Raw genomic sequence first — 13,475 nt, forward strand, 5'->3', positions numbered from 1 at the left:
CAGGTATTTTTACCAACACCTCCACCAATTACCTCAGGACACAGAAGGTAGCAGACTGGGGATGCCTGGGATAGGAAGAATCAGCACTTGCTTTCTATTAACAGCCGTTTCTCCTGAGCCAGAGGCCTTTATTTTCCCAGAAAGGTATTTGGGGATGCGACATGGTGCAAATCAGTTCAAATGTCTTGTTTGGGGGGGGGGGGAGAAATCACCAGCTGGTACTGTCTTTGGCTGATTAGACTTGGTGTCTGATCAAACACTATAAACAGCAGCAGGTTCCTAATTTCTTCCTGCTAAATCTAATGTGTGCTGGAGTCAACTGAGCATTTTTTTACTGTCCAGCGCTACCACACACAGGAAGGAGATTCACACGGTATACCGTAAATGCCGGCGTATAAGACGACTTCCGCGAGCGCTGAAATCGGCGCCAAAGACGGGGGTCGTCTTATACGCCGAGTCGTCTTATATGCCGGAAATACTGGTAGTTTCCGGCGTATAAGACGACGTTCTAGGAATGCGGCCCGGCTATAAAGATGGGGGTCGTCTTATACGCCGGGTCGCCTAATACGCCGGTATATATGGTACTTCAGCTCTAGGTGCACTAACAACTTTTCTGGATCATAAATCCTTATATAATTGTGGTAGCTTCTTCTTATACAGGTAGTCCTCGGCTGATAATGGTCGTTAGTGACCATTCACTGGAAAAAAAATGATAAGCATTTTTCACACTTATTTTGGGTTCAACTGTGGTTGTACATCGAGGACTGTACCTGTACATGGAATTGAAACTCCGCTTCTAAAGCTCTCGAGGTTGTGCAACGCTATGCTTGTATCAAAGGAAAATGAAGGCTGGAAATATCATGCCCAGGGATCTCTCGCCACAGCTGGGATCAAAATCCACCCCTTTCTAGATTTTGTTATTTAAAAGGGGGATCCCAAGTTTTTGCAAAGTAGCAGCTATATGAACTATATTCATCCAGGTATAACAGTATAACTCAGAAATAAACTGGCTAAGCTATTTTCGTTATTTATCTAGCAGACTATGGTTGTGTGTTATAGGGCCTTACTTGGGATTTAGCATCTTTTAGCTTTGAAAGCATTTTAAGAAAAATGCTTCTACCAGTCTCAAACTTGGTTGGGGCTTCCAAGAAATTGGGGCGATAGTGGTCCATGCTTTTTTTTAAAGAGCAGAATAGGCAGAATAAAAATTTTCTCTAAGCCTTGGTCTTTATTTGAGTGTTGTGCTGCAATGTCAGAGAATACACACGATACATAAATTAGCATTCAATAATTAAAAGTAAGCGATAGTTGTTTTTTTTTTTGCCCAACCCTAACTCCAATAATTCACTTTATTGAAGGAACTCTCATACATTTATCATTTTCAGGGATCATGAGATCACACAGGTTGAGAATCTTTGCCTCTTCCTATCTACGCTCAACGTGGCATTCTACATCAATAATATTCCCAGGACATATTTTGATCTTCCTGGGTTTATTTTTGGGAATGGCAAAAAAATGGTATATTATTTTGATATGAAATATATATCGTCATTTTGTCTCAATTTAATGTAGAAGTTCAAATGTTAGAATAAGATTTTAAAGGTCCCTTCCAACTTCGTTATTCTGCTATACTCTTAAAAGTGCTACTCTGGGTGTCGGTTTTGCATCTTATACCCTTTCTCCCTTATACTAACTCTTCTGCTTTTCTTTAGCCCAATCTTCTCTGCTGCAGGCAAACACTGTGAAATGAAGCAGAAAATCACCCTAATGGAGATCAGATGAATCAGAGGTCCTTACATAACTAAATGCACTTTAGCAGATGGCACAGAATACTTTAAAAAGGTATTTCAGCTGTTAAACGAAATTTAGAGCGACATCTAAAATTGTTTTTTTTTTTAGCTCTATAAAATTCTTCATCACATCCCAAATGATATTAAAGGACATTTACACGATGGGAACTATTCTGGTGCTCTTTAACCAATTTTGTTGAGAAGCGTAATCCCAAAACAGTCCACATTTTATGCCAGAGAAGAAATAGGCCTCTCTGTGCAATCTTTTCTTTTCTACAGTTTCATTTGTGCCAGGAAGGGGAAAGTTAGTTGCATTAACCGGACCAACCCTTCTTGTCACCCTCACTCTCCTCTGTTCAAAGGAGGTTACAGATCTACATTGGAGAATCTGTTGCACTTGGAAATGTATCCCAGCATTTTCAAGCCGGGCAGCATAGAATTACACAACGGGTCTACAAGGAGGGGAACAGGCTTTCCAGGAAGGCATTAAATTCTCCAATATTTGGGGGACGAATTGGCACATTGGGAGAGCAAGCCATGAGCAAAGAAATTAGCGTTATGTGGGCTTACCCATTAATATTTGCTTACCAGAATGCAAGCTAGCAAAAATATTGCTTTCTATCCTTTCTAAAGCCCTACGTGTGTATTATCAATGCTCAGTTGAATCTACCTGTGCCTTTTTTTCTTTTTTGACTATGTAAGCATATTCCCAAACAGAGCCCTCACAGGTATCCATTCCTCATTTCTATTTACTAAAAATGCTGATGACTGAATTCTGTTTTAATTTGAAGCATGCCAGCTTCCTTATTGATTTTGACAATAAAATAATCCTTTACGGATTAAAAAGTTAAAGGGACAGAGGGTCTAGTTACAGGGGTAGGCAACCTTGACTCTTTTATGACTTGTAGACTTCAACTCCCAGAATTCCTGAGTCAGCATGGCTGGTTCAGGAATTCTGGGTATTGAAGTCCACAAGTCATAAAAGAGCCAAGGTCACCTATCCCTAGTCTAGTAAGTATCAAGGGAGGATTTAACACAGAGAAAAATTTGCATTTGACTTGGAGTGAAAAAGGAATGTGTTTCCAGAAGTGTTCAATTTCTCCGTATTTTGAGGTACTCTAATAACTATCAAAATCTGCTTTTCAAGCACAGCATATAACATTTGTGAAACCCTGTTCAGTGTCACTCCTAAGCTATGGAATGCACATCTTCAACCTTCTCTTCCAGTTTTCAGAAAAGACCTTGAGAACTTTCTCTTCAGCTGCACCTTATTAGTTATTTTAATAGTATTAATGGTTTTAAATTTTAAGTGGTTGTTTAAAATTCTTCATTGATAGCATTTTGAATACTTGATTGTAGAAAGGATACAATCTGTATGATTTTTTAAAAATAAAATTTCTGAAAAGCTATCCCAATCCATGCCATTAAAAAGACAAAACTCGTGGAATCCAGTCATTCTTCCAAAAAATTTACTCCTACCAGAGTTTTCTAAATTTTTGTGGGTTTTTTTTTAACTCAATAAATCATTAAAAAAAATTTTTTTAAAAAAAATCTGGGGGTATTAGCACTGAGATTTTAATCAAATAAACCAAAGTGTGGCTTGTGCATAGGCTCAATATAACTTACTAAAAACTCTTGAGGAAAAAATAGGGCAATACCAATATTGGTTAAATCATCAAAATAAGAAAATGCTTTGGTTCCACCATTTATTTTAACCATTGTAATAAAAAGTAATCTGAATTATGACAAAGCTTTCCCAAGTTGTAATAAATTACTTTAAATGCTGTCATGCATCAAAGCTGTCATCCAGCAATACAATTTAACACACACACACCCTCCCCCCCCCAAAAAAAAATCAATGAGATTTCGGCTAACTACACATATAATTGCAACCCAAGTAGTAGTCTTCTGCAGGACAAAAACTCAGTTGTCCTTGCCTGTTTCAAAGTTGTATATGTCCGGGCTTGTGTAACGGAGTCAGCATATTAACAGTCTCTTTTTGGAGGGGCTATAAGATTAGGAGAGCAGCGACTGAACTTGATGAGGAGATCTATGTAATATAGTTTCCGGGTCTTTATAAGCGTTATCAGGATTCATCACAGCTGCATACAGTTCACTGTAAGCTCTGCAGATCAATTCTGTGGATTGTTTTATTATCTGTTGTCTAAAACACAACCAAAGTTAGACATATAAACATACAACTGATGATAGAAAGTGTCTTGATGATAGAAAGTATCTTGATGTCCCCTTTCTTTGCAGGAAGAAAAAATGTAGGCCATCCTAATAGCCTCCTGCCTCTACTCACTATAAATGAATACAACCTCTTGCAGTAGACAGGGGACAGATGCCCTTGGGTAGCAATGGCTGGAGGGTCTGAGGGTCTACTCTACACAGTGCAAAGTTATGTGACTTCTGGGCCCAACTTCTTCCCCCAATTATTCAGCAGCAGTGCAAGGGTTGTGTCGTGACCTCTGAAACAGCCACAAGGCAAGTCTTTCTTTTATGAATTTTTATACACCCATCCCTATTAATGATGATGATGGAAATAAACTGCCGTGATCAATTTAATCATTCTTCTGGGATTGCCTCCCACCCCCCACCCCCATGTCCCTTTTCTATATAGGTACAGTATACAATTCGCAGCTAAACAGGTGGATGCAGCCCCGTTACCCCTCAAACAACTGGTTAGATGTAAAATAGCTATGCAAGCAAAAATAAAAAAAAATGGCCACAACCAACTTCCTGGCAAAATTAGTGCAGGATACCCATTGAAAAGAAGAGTTTTTCAGCCAAACAACCTGTTTCCAAAATGGATCCTGCTGCCTGCCTCACATAATAAGAACAGACTATGAATCAGTAAGCTGTCATCCTCTAGTGCAGGGGTAGTCAACCTTGGCTCTTTTATGACTCGTGGACTTCAACTCCCAGAATTCCTGAGCCAGCACAGCTAGCTCAGGAATTCTGGGAGTTGAAGTCCACGAGTCATAAAAGAGCCAAGGTTGACTACCCCTGCTCTAGTGTATCGGCCAGTCAAGGGAGGAGCACTATAAACATGCTTAGTCCCCAAATCAACCCTCTTATGTTTGAGCCTTTGACTGTGATTCTTACATGACTCACACGCAAAGGAAAACAATGAATCCTGATCCTATCAAAGGCAGGAAAAAGAAACACTTTACTTACTTAACAGTTGTGCTCAGGAGAAAGTTTATCTGTGGCATTAACAGACCATCAGGGGCAGACAAATAACGATCAAACTGGACCTGTCACACAGAGAAGGGCAGATGTTAATCAATGTGTTGTCCTCAAAAACAGACCCACTGCTCAGGAGACAAGAATTAGACCCAAACATTCTCCAAATGTATTCCAATGCTCCAGGGAGGGAAGAATCTGGAAGCATAAAAAGACCGCTGACACCCAATATACTTCAACTAAAACTAAGCTGTAGCATGGAGATGCTTCACCCTAGCCCAGCACTTGGACTAGGTATCAATCGTTTGTATGAGGAAAGAGGGTCAGTCCAGCCTATCTTATTCTTGTTCTTTCTGCTCTCTTCTCATTTGCCTCATTCTAGTCCAGTGGTTCTCAACCTTTTTAATGCTGCAACCCCCCCAACCGGTCGTAAGTCGAGGACTACTCAACTGGTGCATCACCGTTTGCAGAATGGGACTTTTGGCGGGCTCAGCAGGGCAGAGACAGCCTGGACAATTCCTATTGGCTTTTGAAAGCCAATAGAATTAGACTCTATTCAAGAGAGTCTATTCTATAGGCTTTCAAAAGCCAATAGAATAAAAGGGAGTAGCACAGCTAAGGAAAAGGGGAAAAAAAATGGCGGGCTGCGTTGTTTGGCGACCCCCGTAAAATGGTCGTTCGACCCCAAATGGGATCCCGATCCACAGGTTGAGAACCACTGTTCTAGTCACTGCTCCTTCTTATATGGGTTAGATTACCCTCACAGGGGAAAAAAATCCTTGGTCCTTAATTGTAATCCTTAAAGTCTATAGATATCAATTATTATTATTTTTCCCAATTTGAATTAAATTATCAACAGCTGTCAAACTTAAGACATATCTTGAAGTGACACAGTCCAACTTTTGCCTTAGAATGCAATTTCTGAAGTCTCTTGTGTTATAAAACAATACCAAATGTACTATATCAAAATAACGTATTTGAAAAAAACTGGTATGAAAATGAACATGAAATCTGAATCAATGTTATGTCTTCCTTAACATTACAGGAAAATTTATGGCTCTGTAGTGGATTGACTAGAATTAATTCCAGTCAATTTGGATTGATTCAGAATTAAATCAATTACATTACAGTGAAATGTTACACACCTCTGAGTTTCCATGATTTATTAAACCCACAGACCCCCCCCCCCCCAAAAAAAAAACAGGAACTGAACTTTAAGAACACCTGGCTTCCTTTTTGCTTTTCTTCCTTGCCCTTATTTCTAAAAGTTTAGATTGAAAATTCCTTGGAATACAAATTAGCCCTCTAATATCTAGAGGAGCATCTTATAAACAGTCATAATGCAATGACAAAGAAACTAAAACACCCACTCTCAAAATCCTAGCACAGTTTTCCCCTCTTCCCCTGTACAAGACAGCTGAAAATGATTTATCTCACCATTGCCGCTTTTAATGACATAGAATCCATACTGGGTACATTAGCCAAGGGACCCTAAAATAAAGGAGAGGTAAATAAATGGATAATGACACAGAATCAGTGTTTTAATAAAATCAAGCCAAAAACTATTTTGCAACAAAGCCCTAAAACTGTAGCATGCTATGGATATTTATGGAATCATGCAATGATTATAGTGACTGAACTTTGGAGACCTCAGGTGCCACAAATCTCTAGATCAAAATTAAAAGTTAATAACTTACTTATCAGGTGAAAGAAAACCAAATTAAGAGCACTAAACAAACAGCCTATTGACTTTATGGAGGACAACTGACATAAATCCACTGACTAATAATGTTTTTGTGGGTCTATTCATGAAGAATTGTCTCGTGAAAAGGAACGAAGAGTATGTTTTTTTTTTACTAAGTTCCTAAAGCAAAATAAAATGTGAATTAAGAAAACTTTAAATAGAAAGAAGGCACAATCTAAAAAAGAGAGGAGAAAGATGATCATTCATGCCATATATGAGAATTTAGAATGTTGGGCATGGGATCAAAATTCTAGATGATCAAAACTGGGAGATCAGGCAGATCTCTTAATCCGCCAGTTTTAAGAAGGTCAGAGAAAACCAACATTACTTAAGTAGTCTGGATCACTTTATAGCACAAAACTAGAGTGTGCGTTATAGAATTCTGTAGTACGACTTATTAAACAAACCAGCAAAAGCAAAATTGAGTATATCACAATAAAAAAACTCTTATCAGCTTATGAATTAAAAAGTTACACTATTTTTCACAAGATGGCTTGGTGCACTCAAACTAAAATAATGCATTTCTTTTCATTATTCAAAAACTGCCAAGGACACCAGTAACCACTGCTTATCTTTTTGAATGGAAGGTTAAAAAAAAAAATCTAATATAAAATTACAAACAAAGCAAATTCCTGGTCATGTGTGGGTAACCAAATAGAGACAACTCTATCTAATATTAGTTAAAACTTTAAATAAAACTCCAACCACTGAAATCCAATCTGTTCTTCTTAAGATACCACCATAGTTGTGTCTTTTTCAGATAGGTCAGGGTCTCATGATTGCCTTAAAAACATACTTGTTGACATCCTTTTGAGGCCTCCTAAAATCTTATGAATAATCTATCTTCCTCCCAGTGTGTTTAGATTGGGTTCACTTGGAGTTATTTTTTATTAAATAATTCTATCTGCAAGTCTGATTTCATTTGGCTGAAGAACAACTTTAAATGTATTACAATGATTTTGATAAGATGAAACTGGGCCTTGTTTCTCACCAAAATCTCAAAAGTCTTAAGATATTTCTGTTCCAATAAGAACTCACTTGGTTATTGATTCTGAAATTCTGAATTATATTTCTCTCAATATGATAAACTTAGCCTCAGTGAAAGTGTAACCTTAATATCTCCTGTTTCACACCCAGGCTTATGCTTATGCCAATGTAGAGCAGGCATGTTAAACTTGCGATGTCACATGACATCACGTGACGTATCAGGACTTTTTCCCCCATTGCGGGCAATGAGGTGGGTGCGGTTTCAGCCTGACGCATCCGGCCCCTGGGCCGGCAGTTTGACATGCCTGATGTAGAGCAAAATGCTCTATCATATATTGTTCCTGTGAAGGAGCATGAAGATAACTCATTGATGAAGGAATGCAAGAAATGTTAAGAGAAAATACATAACAACTCAGTTCTAGAACAGGAAAAGCGTAAAAAACAAATGCAAGTTAACCCTGTCTTAACTGTTTTGTTTAGTGTAAGAAGAGGGTGAGGGAAATTCCTGGGGGCTTTCAAGATTCTGTCATTACGGCCTGCAACAGTAAAGAAAAGTAACATTCCTGAAATGTTTACTCTGTATGTTTTCCTCACCTGGTCTATCTTGAAGGGCTGATCGTTACAATGCAATGTGCTTGACTGCACTTGACTCCATTATAAATAAAGTAGCTAGAAATAGATAGACTCCCATTAGGCCACCCTTTCAATTATGATGAATGAGCTCCACCAAGCAAGGATTCTAAGCCAAATTGAAAGCAATGATTTCACTAGCTTACAAATGCAAATATATTTGGACATATTAGTGAAGGATGAGAGAAGAAAAGAAGTGAAAGAAACAAATGTGAAAGTAAAATACTTCAGGAAGAGAAAGTACAAGTCATGTATGAAAATGAATTAGAGCAGGGCTTTTCAACCAGTGGTATGGGTACCACCTGTGGTACATTGGCACCTGGCAGGTGGTACGCGACCATCCTATAAAAGTGGTAGCGGGGGAGGGGAATGAGAGTGCCGCCTGGCAGGCAGGCAGGTGTCTTGCTCGGTTGTGCCTTGGGGGGCACTTTTTTCAGTGCCATTGTAACTTCGAACAGTCACTAAGCAAACTGTTGTAAGTCAAGGACTACCTGTACTTTATCACTTTTTTCCTCTTTTTTTTGGTCATCAAGTTTTTGACACCTTGCTAGGTACTTGGATATTGCCATGAAAAGCCCTGGATTAGAAGATTGGAAGCCACCCAGAAGATGGGCAGCTATATTGTTTTAAATAAACAAGCAAATAAAATAATCTCAAAGAATGAAAATTAATATAAGGAGAGTGGTTACAGAATGCTGTTTAGAACAGACACAAAAATGTTATGCTACAGAGTGCCTCAGGTTAAAGAGTGTGAATATAAAAAAGGAGTTTATTTTAATTTTATTATAGAAAAAGCAACAGGCTTGAATTATGAAGAGTTTTGTGTGAGTGTGGAGTTGAAGACTGGTTGTTAAACTTCCACGATGGAAATAAAGTATCTATGAACATAAATGGAATGTTTAATGAGTGGTTTAACATACAGCAAGGTGTACACAAGAAACAAGGATCTCCCTTTGTTTGATTAAGATATTTATGGATAAACATATAAAGAATGCTTGTAGCAATGGAAAAATGTGTTTGTTGTGGCATGAATATGTGCACTTTTGTATGCAACTACAGTGTTAGCTGAGGACTCAAAATTATTCGCAACAAACCTGGGGAAATGTTTATTATGAGAATGGAAAAACAGACAGAAAAATTGTACTATATGTGAATTTTAGCAGAAAGATAGTAGATAGTATGTGATGTAAGGAATGAATGTTTATCAAAAGAAGCAAAAATGGCTATGTGGGACCGCCATGATGAAAAGGAGATCATGCAAATTATTGTTGGATGGCACTGGTGAGTTCCTCAAAAATAGGGAAGAGAGATTAATGAAAGGGCAATGTATTACTATGTGGATGAATATGCTGCAAGCAAGAATAATTGGCAGCTGTAAATACGCGTGGAGAGATATAATGAATTGTGTTGGTGTAAATCAAGTTTAGCTCTATTTTTTTTCTTCTTATCTCATGCCTTTATTTTTATTTTATTTTTTTGGCTTACTATTTCTTACTCTCTTTCTGGGTTTTGCAAAATATTGCTTGCCATGAAAGGACACAGTATGATGGGTTTGCATGTAAGTAATTATAGCCATGCACATAACAACTCCTTTTTGAAACTAAAGCTTTCAGAAACAATTGTTCTTCCTGCTAAAGAAAAAGAAACCAGGAATTCTGAAGTATCTATTTAGATTCCAACTCAATATAGTAGACTTACATTTGTAGTTTAGGGTATCCGACTGAATGGAAATATTGGCTGAAGAGCTATAGGAGTCTCCAAGTAACACAAATATGCAATCAAAAATAAGCAATTCAGTAGCACTTACTCAGTACTGTGACAGTATTTGCATCTCATAATTGTCTATTAAATAGCTAAGTAACAGAGCCATTTGGCTAGTGTGCTGTATACTCCCATGGGCTCCTTCCAGGAATAGGTGGAATGGTGTGTCTTCCACCCAGGCTTATAAACCATTCCCAATGGTTGAACATGTTACTCAAATGTAGACTGGTGGGAACTGTAGCAGGTTTCTTAACCATGAATATATTTTGCAGCCTAAAGTTGTTCACATGAAAAGCATAAATGCTGGGCAAAACACATCAACAGAGACTTGTCAGAAATGGGTACTGATATTGATAGTTTCCAAAATTATTGCTTACCTGCTCCGTCTTGTGTTGCTGTACCATGTTATAAATATAATTTAGACCCACTCTAGTTAATACGTAAGATGCTTGTTCGTTTATAAGGGTATCCAAATGTGCTTCAATCTAAAACAAACAGTGAATTTTCACTTACTGCAAAGTATTTAGAATTATCATATGTAATTTATTTGGCACAATAAAAAAAAACTGGCGATGAGTTTGTGTAAATTACATGTTACGAGTCTATGGATATATAAATTCAATCTCCCAGCTAGATTTTTATGAAGTTTTGAACTGTATCATTTTTCACAATCATCCTATAAGTGTTACAGTGGCAATTTGCACAAACTGACTAGCCACAAAGTTAATTCCATAGTGAAAAGTTTTTGGGGACCTGTGTCTGGAGATGGAGAAAGCATCAATGAAGAGTGCACATTTTTTAAATTTTTTAAAAAATCCAACAATATTGTTAAATTAACTGCCAAAGATGAAATAGGAGGAATACATAAATGATAAATTGTATTTTTCACTAATTGACATAATCTTTATCAAAACCCATGCATGGTCAGCAAAGTAACTTTATTTGTAAATTACTGCTATTCTCCAAAATGGATGAGAAGTATGCTTTAGATTCAGTATTGAGAACAATTCATTATATTTATTATTTTTAGTATCACAACAGGCTCTGTTCAGATAGTATCTTAGTTTAGCTAGCTGATTCTATTGTCTACATAGGTAGCTCCCTATCTTTGCATTTTCTCTTACCTTGGAAACAACAATAAAAGTTGGAGAAGGGCAAATTCTTCTGTGCATCAAACAGCTGTTTTGCAATAACCCATGCCCAGATTGAAATATGCATATTTCAGACAATATATAGGACAAAACGTGGCTGTTTTGTTCCAGGTAAAAACTGATAAGTTACTTTGCGGGGGGGGGGGAGAGTAAGAATAGGACAAAACCAAAGCCCAAAGTTTCCTTGCAGAAAACATTGAGGAGGGAGACAAAAATTATATTGGGAAAATTAGGGTATAAATAGGCTGGTGGATTTTCTGTGGCCAGATATCATTAGCAGTTGAGAGAAGAGAAGGAAGGTGTAAAAGTGTACAGAGTTGACCACCATTACATGAATATCAGCTTAGCTCTTTAAGAGACCATGGGGTTAAGGAAAAAAACCTTCAAGATTACCCCCTAGATTCTCTTTAGCTTAAGAGGGGAGAGAATCCTTGGTCAGGCTTTTAAGAGAAAGTTATTGTACTTTGGTGTAAAGAATCAGGGCTATGACCGTAAGGCAGGGGTCTTCAAAATCGGCCTTTTTATGACCCATGGACTTCAACTCCCAGAATTCCTCAGCCAGGCACGCTGGCTGAGGAATTCTGGGAGTTGAAATCTACAAGTCATAAAAGGGCCGAGTTTGAAGACCCCTGCCATAAGGAAAACAGGCAAGAACTGTTATATTAGCAAAAACAGAAGGAATATTCTTTAAAGTCCCAGGAAACAAGATGGAAGAGTCTCGGGCAGACTCCTTTTTGATTCATTGGGCTACAACAAGGAGAATAAAGCATAATCAGGTTTTTAAGATTGTGTTGCTATAGTTTATCTCAATAAAATATAGCCTTACTTTCCCTTTGGAATCTGATTTACCCCAAGGGCTGACATCTCAAAAGTAAAGCAAGGTGTCAATTGCTCATGTAGTGTGTTTTCTGATCTTGTCTCCCTCAATGGGCTGACAGGAGGGAAGGCACTGGGAAGCCTGGAATGCAGGAGACTAAAGATAAATCACTTGGAGGAAGGGGGGAGAAAGTGGAAGATGTGCCCTAATCTTGTCCTACTAACTGAGAAATAACACTAGGATCCTTCTAGGTTTTATTTCAATCAAAACCAAATCTCCATTTTTTGTTTCTGACGACAAAACATTTAATCAGAACTTTTGGGACACGGTGGTTTATTTTTGGAGTTAGAAGCAAAACCTGTTTTCTGTTTTGCACACACACCTAATTAGACACAACCGGGTTTAATCATGACTAAAACAAAGGAAGAAACCAGGGAGCTGCAAACCAAAAACTTGTTTGCATCTTGGTTTAATAAGCTGCTATAAATGTCATTTAATAAAGTTAATTATAGGATAGATATAACCAGATAACTCCTGTAATTCAACCATCTATTGCCAAATACAACTCAATGATACCTGCTCCTCCCAGCTATCTTATAGCTTGATCTAGAAAAATCTAAGAATTTCATCTCATTTCAGTGTAAAATTCTTTTAAAATGATAATTCCATCTCGTAAATTATCCACTGGATGGCAACTGCAATTTATGTGTGCTGTCATTTAAAAAAAAAAAAACAGCTTGCAAACATGGCTCAGCTTTTTACGTTTCACTGCTTTGCTGCATCGGGGTTCTTAACCCCCATTAATGATTTTTTTGTGGCTGCATGCACCAGAGTGTTTACTTTAAATATAAAGCTGTGAGGATACACACATTTAAGAAGATTGTGTTGTATTTATTCCCTGTTAATGGTTAATGGCAAAGAAAACATCAGAAGATTGACTTTGGACGTTTACCTGGTATTGTAACATTTCTAGCCTTTTATCTGTGAATTCAAATAGAGCCAGCATTGTCTTCATCATATGAAGTGAATTCACCATGAAGGTTGCCATGTCAGCAGACCCCAAGTTACTGGCAGACACAGTACACATCTGCAACAGGGGATCCAGCACACAAGACAGGACCTAGAAGAAAGCAGGAAGAGCAATATACTGACTCAGAGCAACCCTTGAGTATTTTCCCATTCTATTACTCCCCAAAGAAGGAAGTTAATGCTGAAGAAAGAAAAAAAAGTCTGCTGGCCTTTGAACACAATTTCAGATTTTATAAATAAAGCACTACCAGCCGCTTGCTCTTCTGATTTCACATTTCAATCCAGTGTGTTGCCAGCTGCTTATGCAACCACTTCTACATTTAGTTGGTCATGCTTATTTGTTAATGCCAGAAAAGGATGTTGCATAGGAAAGTTGC

The 13,475-nt window shown here is 37.8% G+C and overlaps 1 protein-coding gene across 2 annotated transcripts in view; it reads right to left on the reverse strand.

Annotated features, from left to right (window-relative positions):
• Nucleotides 1–1,208: 1,208 nt before the first annotated feature.
• The window catches only part of COG6 (component of oligomeric golgi complex 6), a 35,214-nt gene continuing 22,947 nt past the window's right edge, over nucleotides 1,209–13,475 (reverse strand). For both annotated transcript variants that reach the window (XM_039353306.1, XM_039353307.1), the window contains exons 15-19: nucleotides 13,022–13,189; nucleotides 10,479–10,586; nucleotides 6,417–6,470; nucleotides 4,971–5,050; nucleotides 1,209–3,954 (exon numbers count right to left, since the gene is read on the reverse strand). In XM_039353306.1, the coding sequence (XP_039209240.1) occupies nucleotides 3,807–3,954; nucleotides 4,971–5,050; nucleotides 6,417–6,470; nucleotides 10,479–10,586; nucleotides 13,022–13,189 (558 nt within the window). In that variant the 3' untranslated portion in view covers nucleotides 1,209–3,806. The remainder of the gene's footprint in view (nucleotides 3,955–4,970; nucleotides 5,051–6,416; nucleotides 6,471–10,478; nucleotides 10,587–13,021; nucleotides 13,190–13,475) is intronic.

Source organism: Crotalus tigris, unplaced genomic scaffold (genome assembly GCF_016545835.1).
Source record: "Crotalus tigris isolate CLP2741 ecotype Arizona unplaced genomic scaffold, ASM1654583v1 scf7180000018510.657491, whole genome shotgun sequence".
Lineage (NCBI taxonomy): Eukaryota > Metazoa > Chordata > Lepidosauria > Squamata > Viperidae > Crotalus > Crotalus tigris.